Source organism: Coregonus lavaretus, assembly GCF_964263955.1.
Source record: "Coregonus lavaretus genome assembly, chromosome: 1".
NCBI classification, from domain to species: domain Eukaryota; kingdom Metazoa; phylum Chordata; class Actinopteri; order Salmoniformes; family Salmonidae; genus Coregonus; species Coregonus lavaretus.
The window spans coordinates 85,453,406-85,469,771 of record NC_139988.1 but is presented as its reverse complement, the minus strand read 5'-3'; the positions used below and the strand labels follow the sequence as shown (position 1 = coordinate 85,469,771).

General features: G+C 44.4%; 1 protein-coding gene across 1 annotated transcript; it reads right to left on the bottom strand.

Annotated features, from left to right (window-relative positions):
- Positions 1–4,819: 4,819 nt before the first annotated feature.
- On the bottom strand, positions 4,820–10,012 carry LOC311132794 (NACHT, LRR and PYD domains-containing protein 3-like; the record flags this gene model as incomplete). The annotated part of the gene is made up of 9 exons (XM_084166132.1): positions 4,820–5,761; positions 5,828–5,874; positions 5,965–6,138; positions 6,309–6,482; positions 6,624–6,797; positions 6,909–8,697; positions 9,222–9,299; positions 9,411–9,575; positions 9,736–10,012. The coding sequence occupies 9 exons, from the start codon at positions 10,010–10,012 to the stop codon at positions 5,235–5,237; spliced, it is 3,405 nt and encodes a 1,134-aa protein (XP_084022258.1). The 3' UTR covers positions 4,820–5,234.
- Between the last annotated feature and the right edge of the window lie 6,354 nt (positions 10,013–16,366).

Here is a 16,366-nt window from a genome sequence, read left to right as displayed (position 1 = left end):
TTGAAGAAATCAACTGTGGGAGCAATTATTAGGAAATGGAAGACATACAAGACCACTGATAATCTCCCTCGATCTGGGGCTCCACGCAAGATCTCACCCCGTAGGGTCAAAATGATCACAAGAACGGTGAGCAAAAATCCCAGAACCACACGGGGGGGACCTAGTGAATGACCTGCAGAGAGCTGGGACCAAAGTAACAAAGCCTACCATCAGTAACACACTACGCCGCCAGGGACTCAAATCCTGCAGTGCAAGACGTGTCCGCCTGCTTAAGCCAGTACATGTCCAGGCCCGTCTGAAGTTTGCTAGAGTGCATTTGGATGATCCAGAAGAGGATTGGGAGAATGTCATATGGTCAGATGAAACCAAAATATAACTTTTTGGTAAAAACTCAACTCGTCATGTTTGGAGGACAAAGAATGCTGAGTTGCATCCAAAGAACACCATACCTACTGTGAAGCATGGGGTTGGAAACATCATGCTTTTGGGCTGTTTTTCTGCAAAGGGACCAGGACGACTGATCCGTGTAAAGGAAAGAATGAATGGGGCCATGTATCGTGAGATTTTGAGTGAAACCCTCCTTCCATCAGCAAGGGCATTGAAGATGAAACGTGGCTGGGTCTTTCAGCATGACAATGATCCCAAACACACCGCCCGGGCAACGAAGGAGTGGCTTCGTAAGAAGCATTTCAAGGTCCTGGAGTGGCCTAGCCAGTCTCCAGATCTCAACCCCATAGAAAATCTTTGGAGGGAGTTGAAAGTCTGTGTTGCCCAGCGACAGCCCCAAAACATCACTGCTCTAGAGGAGATCTGCATGGAGGAATGGGCCAAAATACCAGCAACAGTGTGTGAAAACCTTGTGAAGACTTACAGAAAACGTTTGACCTGTGTCATTGCCAACAAAGGGTTTATAACAAAGCATTGAGAAACTTTTGTTATTGACCAAATACTTATTTTCCACCATCATATGCCAATAAATTCATTAAAAATCCTACAATGTGATTTTCTGGATTTTTTTTCTCATTTTGTCTGTCATAGTTGACATGTACCTATGATGAAAATTACAGGCCTCTCTCATCTTTTTAAGTGGGAGAACTTGCACAATTGGTGGCTGACTAAATACTTTTTTTCCCCACTGTATATACAGTGGGGGGAAAAAAGTATTTAGTCAGCCACCAATTGTGCAAGTTCTCCCACTTAAAAAGATGAGAGAGGCCTGTAATTTTCATCATAGGTACACGTCAACTATGACAGACAAAATGAGAAAAAAAATCCTGAAAATCACATTGTAGGATTTTTAATGAATTTATTTGCAAATTATGGTGGAAGTATTTGGTCAATAACAAAAGTTTCTCAATACTTTGTTATATACCCTATGTTGGCAATGACACAGGTCAAACGTTTTCTGTAAGTCTTCACAAGGTTTTCACACACTGTTGCTGGTATTTTGGCCCATTCCTCCATGCAGTTCTCCTCTAGAGCAGTGATGTTTTGGGGCTGTCGCTGGGCAACACGGACTTTCAACTCCCTCCAAAGATTTTCTATGGGGTTGAGATCTGGAGACTGGCTAGGCCACTCCAGGACCTTGAAATGCTTCTTACGAAGCCACTCCTTTGTTGCCTGGGCGGTGTGTTTGAGATCATTGTCATGCTGAAAGACCCAGCCACGTTTCATCTTCAATGCCCTTGCTGATGGAAGGAGGTTTTCACTCAAAATCTCACGATACATGGCCCCATTCATTCTTTCCTTTACACGGATCAGTCGTCCTGGTCCCTTTGCAGAAAAACAGCCCCAAAGCATGATGTTTCCACCCCCATGCTTCACAGTAGGTATGGTGTTCTTTGGATGCAACTCAGCATTCTTTGTCCTCCAAACACGACGAGTTGAGTTTTTACCAAAAAGTTCTATTTTGGTTTCATCTGACCATATGACATTCTTCCAATCCTCTTCTGGATCATCCAAATGCACTCTAGCAAACTTCAGACGGGCCTGGACATGTACTGGTTTAAGCAGGGGGACACGTCTGGCACTGCAGGATTTGAGTCCCTGGCGGCGTAGTGTGTTACTGATGGTAGGCTTTGTTACTTTGGTCCCAGCTCTCTGCAGGTCATTCTCTAGGTCCCCCCGTGTGGTTCTGGGATTTTTGCTCACCGTTCTTGTGATCATTTTGACCCCACGGGGTGAGATCTTGCGTGGAGCCCCAGATCGAGGGAGATTATCAGTGGTCTTGTATGTCTTCCATTTCCTAATAATTGCTCCCACAGTTGATTTCTTCAAACCAAGCTGCTTACCTATTGCAGATTCAGTCTTCCCAGCCTGGTGCAGGTCTACAATTTTGTTTCTGGTGTCCTTTGACAGCTCTTTGGTCTTGGCCATAGTGGAGTTTGGAGTGTGACTGTTTGAGGTTGTGGACAGGTGTCTTTTATACTGATAACAAGTTCAAACAGGTGCCATTAATACAGGTAACGAGTGGAGGACAGAGGAGCCTCTTAAAGAAGAAGTTACAGGTCTGTGAGAGCCAGAAATCTTGCTTGTTTGTAGGTGACCAAATACTTATTTTCCACCATCATTTGCAAATAAAATCATTAAAAATCCTACAATGTGATTTTCTGGATTTTTTTCCCTCAATTAGTCTGTCATAGTTGACGTGTACCTATGATGAAAATTACAGGCCTCTCTCATCTTTTTAAGTGGGAGAACTTGCACAATTGGTGGCTGACTAAATACTTTTTTTCCCCACTGTATATATATATAAATAGTACCAGTCAAAAGTTTGGACACCTAGTCATTCCAGGGTTTTTCTTTATTTTTACTATTTTCTACATTGTTGAATAATCATGAAGACAACAAAACTATGAAATAACACATGGAATCATGTCGTAACCAAAAAAGTGTTAAAAAAATCAAAATATATTTTATATTTCAGATTCTTCAAAGTAGGCACCCTTTGCCTTGATGACAGCTTTGCACATTCGGCATTCTCTCAACCAGCTTCATGAGGTAGTCACCTGGAATGCATTTCAATTAACAGGTGTGCCTTGTTAAAAGTTAATTTAATATGTTTAAGCCAATCAGTTTTGTTGTGACAAGGTAGGGGTGGTATACAGAAGATAGCCCTATTTGGTAAAAGACCAAGTCCATATTATGGCAAGAACAGCAAAGAGAAACGACAGTCCATCGTTACTTTAAGACATGAAGGTCAGTCAATACAGAACATTTCAAGAACTTTGAAAGTTTCTTCAAGGGCAGTTGCGCTATGATGAAACTGGCTCTCATGAGGACCACCACAGGAAAGGAAGACCCAGAGTTACCTCTGCTGCAGAGGATAACTTCATTAGAGTTAACTGCACCTCAGATTGCAGCCCAAGTAAATGCTTCACAGAGTTGAAGTAACCAGACACATCTCAACATCAACTGTTCAGAGGAGACTGCGTGAATCAGGCCTTCATGGTCGAATTGCTGCAAAGAAACCACTACTAAAGGACACCAAAAAGAAGAAGAGGCTTGCTTTTATCTAGCCTTTATTTAACTAGGCAAGTCAGTTAAGAACAAATTCTTATTTACAATGACGGCCTACACCGGCCAAACCCGGACGACGCTGGGCCAATTGTGTGCCGCCCTATGGGACTCCCAATCACGGCCGGTTGTGATACAGCCTGGAATCGAACCAGGGGGTCTGTAGTGACGCCTCAAGCACTGAGATGCAGTGCCTTAGACTGCTGTGCCACTCGCTTGGGCCAAGAAACACGAGCAATGGACATTAGACCAGTGGAAATCTGTCCTTTGGTCTAATGAGTCCAAATTTGAGATTTTTGGTTCCAACCGCCGTGTCTTTGTGAGACGCAGAGTAGGTGAACGGATAATCTCCACATGTGTGGTTCCCACCGTGAAGCATGGAGGAGGAGGTGTGATGGTGTGGGGGTGCTTTGCTGGTGACACAGTCCATGATTTATTTAGAATTCAAGGCACACTTAACCAGCATGGCTACCACAGCATTCTGCAGCGATACGCCATCTCATCTGGTTTGCGCTTAGTGGGACTATCATTTGTTTTTCAACAGGACAATGACCCAAAACACACCTCCAGGCTGTGTAAGGGCTATTTGACCAAGAAGGAGAGTGATTGACTGCTGCATCAGATGACCTGGCCTCCACAATCACCCGACCTCAACCCAATTGAGATGGTTTGGGATGAGTTGGACCACAGAGTGAAGGAAAAGCAGCCAACAAGTGCTCAGCATATGTGGGAACTCCTTCAAGACTGTTGGAAAAGCATTCTTCATGAAGCTTGTTGTATGCAAAGCTGTCATCAAGGCAAAGGGTGGCTACTTTGAAGAATCTAAAATATATTTTGATTACTAAAAAAACACTTTTTATATATCTAAAACACTTTTTTGGTTACTACATGATTCCATATGTGTTATTTCATAGTTTTGATGTCTTCACTATTATTCTACAATGTAGAAAATAGTAAAAATAAAGAAAAACCCTGGAATGAGTAGGTGTGTCCAAACTTTTGACTGGTACCGTATATCTCTCAGATATAGGAGAGACGCTTCAGAACAAACGTCCTTTTGATATTTTTTAGGGACTATCTGTTGTTCCATGTAGTGAATCTGTTATTCAATGCTTTTCTATAGGTTAATATTAGCAGTAAGACCAAAAAGTATTTTTCATCATTTTTGTACTTTATTTTTTAACTTCAATGGGTCTTACAATTCAAAATCAAATCGCTAAATGATCCTTGGTACGACCTTCTTAAAACAATTCCAATTCCATGTAGCTTAGTAGAACCCCACCCCCCTCTGCCCCCCCTTAGACAGGGCCTAGAATCTGATAAGTTAAGTAACCATCTGTCTTATGTAACCATACCAAACGTAACATAACATACTCATTTGAGTGTCCCGGATTTACACTTACTATGTTACGTCTACTCTATGAGACCAGGCTGGACAGAGATCATTGCGGCAGAGTCGGTTGGTCAGACAGACAACTTTGGGCTGAAAATATTTTTGTTGTCCCTCATATTATTCGTCGTCTTTCTGCTTTGCATGCGTTAGCCTACCTATTGTATTAAAAGCACAACTTTGTTGCATTATTTACACACTCAGAATTCGCTGCTTCAAATTAATTAGCCTACTCTCCTCTATTAGTTGATATAATCACTTTGTCAACTATGTTACACACAAAAACGTGTGTGATCTCCCTGAAATCGCAGGTGTTCCTCCAGAGAGGCTATTCTACCTGACACAAGGACACTGATGAGTCCACCCAGCCTAGCCTAAACCCTGGATAGAGGGGCTCAGTGAACGTGGAGTGGAACGTGTGCAGGTGGGTCAGTGTGCTAGAGACACTGTAGAAGGACAGAGTGCCGGCCGTCCAGTCCAGATAAACTCCTACTCTGTTAGAGAGAGAGGGGATGGTTATGGCAGTGCTCTTGTCATTGTGCCAGGCAGTGTAACTGTCATTAGAGCAGTTCAGACTCCAGGATACAGCGTTTCGTCCAAGCCAGCAGTCATGTCCCTCTCCTCTCCTGCTGATCCCTCTGTAAGCTACTCCCATCAGAGCTCTCCCACTACACTCTGCCTCCCAATAGCAGTGCCCATCCAGACCCTCTCGACACAGCACCTGCCTCCAGTAGTTAAATCTCTCTGGGTGATCAGGAAACGGCTGCTCTTTCCCTCGCGTCACCGTCCTGTTCTCGTCAGACAGCGAGAGCTCTTTGTGTGCTGTGTTTGGATCCAGTGTGAGCTCACAGGCATCTGAACAAATTATGAAACGCATAGTAAAATAACACACACACACACACACATAATGTACATACTCACATCTCTGTGGTCCTGGTCTGATCCTGAACTCAGCACAGCACTCCACACTGTCAGAGAGGCAGAAAAACAGGGCTGTGATTCACAGTTTCACTCAATCCCAAACCGTTAATAGCTTTGTTTTCCAAATTCATTCTTACCTAAGTTTCTCCAGTTTACAGTGTGGATCTTCCAGTACAGCAGAGAGCAGCTTCACTCCTGAGTCTCCTGGGTGATTATAGCTCAAGTCCAGCTCTCTCAGGTGTGAGGGGTTGGAATTAAGAGAGGAGGCTAGCAAAGCACATCCTTCCTCTGTGACACCACAAAGTGACAACCTTTAAACAAAAAGAGAAAAACATTTGACATTTAGCTGCCTCTAAAAGTGGTGAATATATATTATTAATATTACAGTTCATATTATTATTATTATATTATAAATATATATATTACATTTATATACTTGTTTTTTTTACCAGTATAATCAGATTGTTTATAAATCACTCACCTTACTACCTCTAGTTTACAGTGTGGACTTGCCAGTCCAGCAGAGAGCAGCTTCACTCCTGAATCCTGCAGGTCGTTGTCACTCAGGTCCAGCTCTCTCAGGTGTGAGGAGTTTGAGCTGAGAGCTGAGGCCAACGCTTCACAGCATCTCTCTGTGAGTTTGCATCGCCTCAGGCTAGAATTAAAATAGATCAAATGAATAGGGGACATACATAACAAACAAATACTGATGCTTTGCTAAAATATACTAGACAACATTGATTTTACATTCATTGTGGAAATAATGATCATGTTGTAAAATCACAGAAATGCTGACCTTAATGTTTCCAGTTTACACTGTGGACTTGCCAGTCCAGCAGAGAGCAGCTTCACTCCTGAATCCTGCAGGTCGTTGTCACTCAGGTCCAGCTCTCTCTGGTGTGAGGAGTTTGAGCTGAGAGCTGCGGCCAACGCTTCACAGCATCTCTCTGTGAGTTTGCATCGATTCAGTCTAGGAAATAGAATATATAAACACAACTCTTTACCTGACTAAACAGAAAGAGTGAGAAGAATGTGTGTCTGGTGATGAGATCTGAGCTATTGTTGCTGATGTTGTACTCACATGGCTGCTCTGGAGGCTTTGACGACCGGCAGCAGTCTCAGAAGACCCTCCTCTGACCTGGAGTATTTCTTCAGCTCAAACTCATCCAGCTCCTCTTCTGAAGTCAGCAACACGAAGACCAGAGCTGACCACTGTGCAGGTGAGAGTTTGGCCCTAGAGAGACTTCCTGAGCTCAGGTAGCTTTGGATCTCTTCCACTAGAGAATGGTCATGCAGTTCATTCAGACAGTGGAACAGATTGATGCATCTCTCTGGAGAAGGATTCGCCTTGATCTTCTCCTTGATGCACTTGACTGTTTCCTTGTTGGTATGTGATCTACTTATTCTCTGAGTTAGCAAGCCTCGTAGGAGAATCTGATTGGACTCCAGTGAGAGGCCCAGAAGGAATCGGAGGAACAGGTCCAGGTGTCCACTCTCACTCTGTAATGCCTTGTCAACTGCTGCTTTGTAGAAGCTGGTTGTGGTTGAATTTCCGAATGGAAAATGTCTAAGAAATGATTGCTGTTTGGCTAATAGATTCACATTGTCGTTGATGAATGTGAGAAACACATACAGGGCAGCCATAAACTCCTGAATGCTTAGATGAACAAAGCAGAATACCTTTCCCTGGCATAAGGTCAGTTCCTCACTGAAAATCTCAGTACACACTCCTGAGTACACTGATGCCTGACCAATGTTTATGCCACACTCTCTCAGGTCTTCCTCATAGAAGATCAGGTTGCCTTTCTCCAGTTGTTGGAAAGCCAGTTTTCCCAGGGACATGATGTTCTTTCTCATCCAGTCAGGGTCAGGTGTTCCTCTTCCCTCAAGCCTGAGACTGATGTCTTTCTCCTGAAAAGCCAGGAAGTGTGAGTACATCTGAGTCAGGGTCTTTGGCATCTCTCCACTCCCTGCTTTCCCCAGCTTCCTCTCCAGAACAATGGCTGAGATCCAACAGAAAATGGGTATGTGGCACATGATGTAGAGGCTCCTTGATGTCTTTATGTGTGTGATGATTCTGCTGGCCAGGTTCTCATCGCTGATTCTATTCCTGAAGTACTCTTCCTTCTGTGGGTCATTGAACCCTCGTACCTCTGTCACCTGGTCAACACACTCAGGAGGGATTTGATTGGCTGCTGCAGGTCTGGTGGTTATCCAAAGTTGAGCAGAGGGAAGCAGATTCCCCTTGATGAGGTTTGTTAGCAGCACATCCACTGAGGTTGACTCGGTTAATTCAAACAGCATGTCATTGTTCTGGAAGTCTAGAGGAAGTCGACACTCATCCAGACCATCAAAGACAAACAGCACCTGATAATTGTTGTAGTTTGATATTTCAGTTTCTTTTGTTTCCGTAAAAAAGCCATTGAGAAGTTCGATCAAACTACATCTTTTCTTTCTCATCAAATTCAGCTCTCGAAAAGAAATAGGAAATATCAACTGGAGATCTTGATTGGCTTTTCCATCTGCCCAGTCCAGAATGAACTTCTGCACTGAGACGGTTTTCCCAATGCCAGCGACTCCCTTCGTCACCACAGTTCTGATGGATTGATCTTGCCCAAGTAAGGGCTGAAAGATGTCGTTGCATTTGATTGGTGTTTCTTGTGTTGCTGTTCTTCTGGATGTTGTCTCAATCTGTCTCACCTCATGTTCATTATTGACCTCTGTATTTCCAGCCTCTGTGATGTAGAGCTCTGTGTAGATCTTGTTGAGAAGTTGTCTGTTCCCGTGGCTGGCCAGTCCCTCAAACACACTGAAGAACCTACTACGCAGATTGCGTTTGAGTTTACTTTGACAACTCTTGATTCGTTCATCTGGTAAAATAAACAAGGGAAAAACACGGTATACAAAGGTTCCTGTGAAAGTAAAATAGACAGTTCTGTGGATTATCCTGTAAATATTACACTCAAACTGAAACTGTTTAAAGACTGCAGTATAATAATGAAGGCTAATGGTTGTTTAATCTTAATCTCTGTAAACTACAGGTTACTGGACAACGCTGCCATGTTGTGGTTCTTCTTACCAAAACAAAATCTGTTGTATTTCTGACTTTATGTTTTTTCTTTTTCTTTTATTTTTATTTATTTTTTTACCCCATATGTAACTCTGTGTTGTTTTTATTGCACTACTTTGCTTTATCTTGGCCAGGTCGCAGTTGTAAATGAGAACCTGTTCTCAACTGGCTTACCTGGTTAAATAAAGGTGAAATAAAAAAATAAAATAAAATAAAAAAAACAACTTAAGTTCCAAAGCGTTTCCCTGTTCTTACCACTGCCAAACAACCTTCTTTATACAGATCTACAGTAACACTGCCATACACTCCTTCTATCAGTATTACCGTTGTCTTCAGTATTTACAGGTTCAGGTGGAAACATGGTAAAATGGGCAGGTGACGCTTGAGATGGAACTATGGGCTCTGGGGGGGGGGAGACAGAGAGTAGTTTTACACATTTACACAAAGGTGATTTCTTCATCAATTTTGAGAGCTCCAACATTCCCTCCCGTGTGTATTATGTAGGCGACTTACCGTCGTCTAATGAGTTGACTCTGATGTTGAAGTGAACTGGACCACCAATATGGCAGCCGGAGAGCGAAGGGGCCACAACATGGCCGCCAGTCTGAGCTGTACAAGTGAAGTAGACGGGAGAGGCAGGAACTGGAATTGAGGCAGCTGCTACCTCAACCTCAGCCTCTACATATAGAGATAGAGTGAAAATTTGAGAGAAAAAAATTAAATATTTTATACATACTATTTTATATAGTTTTCTGTCAACTCCAAGACAGATTTATTTCAGTGCATTTGTTTTCTCAAGCAATACTAAGCAGTGTAGGTGTGAATATGGTACATCAACCTTGGTGATCTGCCGTTAACGTCTTGGTGAGATCCTTCTGGTTCATCTTCCTCAGGATTTCCAGTGAGATCTTCATAGCTCCATCATGGCCGTAAGTGTTCACCATCTTATCCACAGTGTCCTGCCTGTCAGCTTTCTCCAGGTGACCCTTGGGGATGAGAGGAAAGCCATCTGGTACACTCTGAGACAGGTACCAGTGAAATGTCTTCATGTCTTTTTCGACCAGCTCCTCCAGAGCAGCCAGTAGCAGATCCAGGACAGGAGCAGGTGTTGCCATCTCAGAAAGTTACAGAAAGACTCCAGAATCCTTCCTCAGACATGGACATGTTAAACATTTGAACTTTGTGTATCTATAGACAGAGGTCATCTGCCAAAAGATAACCATTTCTCAATCTAGCTTCCAAAATGTCCATCACTGCATTTCCCTCTCCTTTGCTGTCTCTCTCTCTCTCTCTCTCTCTATTAGTAATCCTTTCTTTTCTATCTTATATAAATCTGTCCTGTGGTGCCATTGTGTCAGTTAGTGAAGAACCAGTTTCCTGTGTGATCTGCTTTGTGGCGTGCTGCACATCAAAACAGGATGCTGTCTTTCTGTGGTTTGATGTTTGGTTGGTGTCTGCATGCTGACACAGTCATTTCATCACACTGAACCATGTCTTGTTACAACATGGGAGTCTTCATGTCCTCACATGCACTCAGAGCTATAATACGGTGCATTCGGAAAGTTTCAGGCCGTGATTGGGAGTCCCATAGGGCGGCGCACAATTGACCCAGCGTCGTCCGGGTTTGGCCGGTGTAGGCCGTCATTGTAAATAAGAATTTGTTCTTAACTGACTTGCCTAGTTAAATAAAGCAAAAATATTTTGTTTTTGTTTACAAACATTGGAGTAAAACAAGTTTATATTTTGGGTTCTGATGGGGTACGACAGTTGACCTAAGCTCATGAGGCATTTATAAGTTATATTCTTCAAGAATCAATGGGTATATATCATTAATTTATAAGTCCAGAAATGGATGTAGCAACTAAGGATTCTAGCCTTACATTTACATTTTAGTCATTTAGCAGACGCTCTTATCCAGAGTGACTTACAGTTAGTGAGTGCATACATTATTATTTTTATTTTTTCATACTGGCCCCCCATGGGAAACAAACCCACAACCCTGGCGTTGCAAACACCATGCTCTACCAACTGAGCTACATCCCTGCCGGCCATTCCCTCCCCTACCCTGGACGACGCTGGGCCAATTGTGCGCCGCCCCATGGGTCTCCCGGTCGCGGCCGGCTACGACAGAGCCTTAACACTGTACACTATACAGTCCCCTGTAGCTCAGTTGGTAGAGCATGGCGCTTGCAACGCCAGGGTTGTGGGTTCGTTTCCCATGGGGGGCCAGTATGAAAAAATGTATGCACTCACTAACTGTAAGTCGCTCTTTGTGTGTGTGCGTGCGCGTGCGTGCGCGTGTGTGCGTGTGTGTGTACATAAAGTAGTGTACTATATAGGGAAGGGTACGATTACAAAACAGAACATAAAAGGAAACGGATAGAAAAGCAGAGGCAGAAACACTAAAAGTGTTTTTGGCTGAATGAGATGGCTTCTGGGAGGAAGGGGGTTGGGGTGATGGTGGTTACTATGGAAACAAAAGTGACAGGGACATCATGTCAGTCTCAAAGCCAAACACATAACACACGCCGTACACAGATAGAGACTCACACAGGACAGATATAGGGAATGAGAGTGAGGTGGTCTGTACTACGTTGAGGACTACTCGTCTCTGATTGGTGAAGGTAGTTGAAATGAGCCAATGGGACGCCGACGCAAATGAAAAAAAAGCAGTACAAACCAAAACAATATTAAACAAATAACAAATACAATACATATCCAGCCAATGCACTTCATTTACCTTGGAGTTTGCACTTTTTGGACTATTCCATTGGTTCCATTGTACCAGAAAAACCAAATAAAGCACAACACACAGGTATTTGACAAATGTTTTTATTTATTTATTTTTTGCAGGCAGCAGTAATAATTGTAACCAGTAGCACCGGTCCACGTGTCAAGACTCCTCTACGGACACAACACTTCGTAAACAATCAACACAGGTTTTATACACACACACACACACATCTAAACCCTAGAGGGCATCTACGTTCTCAGATCTGTGTCTCTGCACAGAAAGAGAAACCTTTAAAGTCCTCCTGGTTTATCTGTCTGATAACAGCCTCGTCAGTGGGAGTTAACACTGGGTCTTCTCTGGTGAAGTCCTGGTCAAAGTTATTCACATCACGCCTCGTCTTCTACATAGAAAGAAGGAGAGGAGAGAGAGACAGTGGGAGAGAGAGTGAGAAGGCGGAGTCAACCAGGAGACACGTGTTTGTGTGTGCGTGGGTGTGTGACTTACAATGCGTGGTTTGAAGGGGGGTTTGAGTCGTCTCAGCTCCAGCAGCGTCCAGTCGATGTCTTTGAAGAACGAGTGTTTCTTAATGGCCTCCTCACAACCCTGAGACAACACACACCCTAACCTCTGGCCTGGGTTCTTAGTCATAAACTATACACACACACACACACACACACACACACACACACACACACACACACACACACACACACACACACACACACACACACACAGAGGGAGAGAGAGACATCAGTGAGAGAGAGAGAGAGAGACATCAGTACAGACACAAAGACGTTAGAGAAAGAAAGAAAGAAAGATCAGTACACAGATATGAGGGATGGATGGATGGATGAGATAAAGGTGTACAATGATGGAGTGATGGTACGTACAGCTCTGAGGATGGATACAGCCTCCTTGCTGAGCCAGACGGGGTAGAGGACATCATCATGGAGGATAGACTCAAACAGGTCGTCTTCATTGTCTGCTTCAAATGGAGGCTGGCCAGCCAACATCTCATACATTAACACACCCAGAGCCCACCAGTCCACTGATGGACCATACTCCAGTTCCTGTAGGATCTACACATACACGTTATCATTCAAGGATCTAAAAACACTGCCATCACACGTCAGAGACGAGGGACAGTTTAGATATACGTTAGGGGACAGAAATTAGCATAATACCGGCTCAGCTCCAAGATAGCGTAGCAGTGCGGTCGTGTTCTCTTGTGTGTCCATGTAAATAGCCAGTTGTTTTTTTATTTTTTTTATTTTACGTATATATTTCCCTATCACACTTTTCATCCTTCTACTAAATATACATTTTTACATTTTAGTCATTTAGCAGACGCTCTTATCCAGAGCGACTTACAGGAGCAATTAGGGTTAAGTGCCTTGCTTAAGGGCACATCGACAGATTTTTCACATAGTCGGCTCGGGGATTAGAACCAGCGACCTTTCGGTTACTGGCACAACGCTCTTACCCACTAAGCTACCTGCCGCCCATAATATATACTTTCCTGCAACCCGCCTCACTCAATGTGGAACGGATTCTATTATTTACTCACCTTTATCTCCAGTTGAAACTAGCTAGCCAGCTAACTAGCTAACTAGCTACTTGCTATTAGCCACCGTTAGCAGTTTTCACCAAGAACATTGGATTTTCTGCCGGAATAACTGAATCACTGGACCTTAACACAGGATCTAGCTAGCCGCAACCGAATGGATGTCGAATGGATGTTGCTGTAGGCTAATCACCACTGCCCCCGTAGCACCAGTTAGCCTTGAGCCTTGAGCTAGCCCCGGCTATCTACCTCTCTGTCTACCGGACGGGAGTAGCCAGCTAACCAGCTAACTAGCTACTTGCTATTAGCCACCGTTAGCGGCTTTTTCTCCATTGTCCGTGGCCTGCACTACCTACCAGCCAGCTCTAGTCTGGACTATTATCGGCCAGTCTGCACTGTCTGCACAGCGACTTATCGACCCAGAACCTATCGGATTTTCTGCCGGAATCACTGAATCACTGGACTGGATAATCGCAACTAGCTAGCTGCAACCATATGAACGTTGTTGTTGGCTAATCAGCCTTGAGCTAGCCTTGAGTCAAGCACATCTCCCGGCTATCTACCTCTCTGTCAACCGGACGGGACCTCCTAGAGTCCACACGGAGCCCTGCCGATCCATCACGACTGGTCTGCCGATGTAATCGTCTGTGGTTTCAACAGGCTTCCCGTTGCGACGACCACGAAGATCCATCTACTAGCCCCGGCCCGCTAGCACACACATACTACAACCGTGCTTCCTGCTCGCTGTGCTGAAGCACCAATTTCAACTGCTCTTGGACTCACATATTGCTGTTCACTGGACCTTATGATCACTCAGCTGCACAGCTGATGCCTGCTGGACTGTTCCTTTATACGGTACTCTGTCCTGTTTATTCTGTTTAGCCTCAGCCCAAACTTTATCGCCATTACCAGTTGTTGTCTTAGCTCTCTCTAATAACACCTGTGATTGCATTATGCCTCTCTCCCATGTCAATATGCCTAGCCTATTGCTGTTTGGGTTAGTTCTTATTATACAATTTCACTGTTGAACCCCAAGTCCCTCTCAAACTGCCTCAAATAGTTCCTTTGTTCCACCCCCCATACACGCCGAGACGGCTCAATCGGTGCCTCCAGTAATGCTATCTCTTTCATTGTTACCCAACGCTTAGGTTTACCTCCACTGTACTCATATCCTTCCATATCCTTGTCTGTACATAATGCCCTGAATCTTTTCTACAACGCCCGGAAATCTGCCCCCTTTATTCTCTGTACCCAACGCACTAGAAGACCAGTTCTTAAAGCCTTTAACCGTATCCTTATTCTAGTCCTCCTCTGTTCCTCTGTTCCTCTGGTGATGTAGAGGCTAACCCAGGCCCTGCAGCCCCCAGAATCACTCCTACTCCCCAGGAGCTATCATTTGTTGATTTCTGTAACCGTAAAAGCCTTGGTTTTCTGCACGTTAACATCAGAAGTCTACTTCCTAAGTTTGAGTTATTCACTGCGTTAGCACACTCCGCCAACCCTGATGTTCTAGCAGTGTCTGAATCCTGGCTTAGGAAGGCCACCAAAAATTCAGAAATGTCCATCCCCAACTACAACATTTTCCATCTAGATAGAACTGCCAAAGGGGGTGGAGTTGCAATCTACTGTAGAGATAGCCTGCAGAGCTCTATCATACTATCCAGGTCTGTGCCCAAACAGTTTGAGCTTCTACTTCTAAAAATCCACCTTTCCAGAAATAAGTCTCTCACTGCTGCCGCTTTCTACAGACCCTAAGAACTAATACAGAACTAAGAACAGCTATAGCCCCTGTTTCTCCTCAGACTTGACTGCCCTCCCTTGACCAGCACAAAAACATCCTGTGGTGTGCTGCATTAGCATCAAATAGCCCCCGCGATATGCAACTTTTCAGGGAAGTCAGGAACCAATATACACAAGCAGTTAGGAAAGCAAAGGCTAGCTTTTTCAAACAGAAATTTGCATCCTGTAGCACTAACTCCAAAAAGTTTTGGGACACTGTAAAGTCCATGGAGAATAAGAGCACCTCCTCCCAGCTGCCCACTGCACTGAGGCTAGGAAACACTATCACCACCGATAAATCTACAATAATCGAGAATTTCAACAAGCATTTTGCTACGGCTGGCCATGCTTTCCACCTGGATACCACTACCCCGGCCACCAGCTCTGCACCCTCCGCTGCAACTTGCCCATGCCCCCCCCCCCCCCCCCCCCCCCCCCCCCCCCCCCCACTTCTCCTTCACACAAATTCAGACAGCTGATGTTCTGAAAGAGCTGCAAAATCTGGACCCCTACAAATCATCTGGGCTAGACAATCTGGACCCTTTCTTTCTAAAACTAGCCGCTGAAATTGTCGCAACCCCTATTTACTAGCCTGTTCAACCTCTCTTTCGTAACGTCTGAGATCCCCAGGAGATTGGAAAGCTGCTGCGGTCATCCCCCTCTTCAAAGGGGGTGACACTCTAGATCCAAACTGTTACAGACCTATATCCATCCTGCCCTGCATTTCCAAAGTTTTTGAAAGCCAAGTTAACAAACAGATCACTGACCATTTCGAATCCCACCGTACCTTCTCCGCTATGCAATCCGGTTTCCGAGCTGGTCATGGGTACACCTCAGCCACGCTCAAGGTCCTAAACAATATTATAACCGCGATTGATAATAGACAGTACTGTGCAGCCGTCTTCATTGACCTGGCCAAGGCTTTCGACTCCGTCAACCACCACATTCTTATTGGCAGACTAAATAGCCTTGGTTTCTCAAATGACTGCCTCGCCTGGTTCACCAACTACTTCTCAGATAGAGTTCAATGTGTCAAATCGGAGGGCCTGTTGTCTGGACCTATGGCAGTCTCTATGGGGGTGCCACAGGGTTCAATTATTGGGCCGACTCTTTTCTCTGTGTACATCAATGATGTCGCTCTTGCTGCTGGTGACTCTCAGATCCACCTCTACGCAGACGACACGATTTTGTATACGTCTGGCCCTTCATTGGACACTGTGTTAACAAACCTCCAAACGAGCTTCAATGCCATACAACACTCCTTCCGTAGCCTCCAACTGCTCTTAAACACTAGTAAAGCTAAATGCATGCTCTTCAATCGAACGCTGCTGGCACCCGCCCACCCGACTAGAATCACTACTCTCGACGGGTCTGGACCTAGAGTATGTGGAC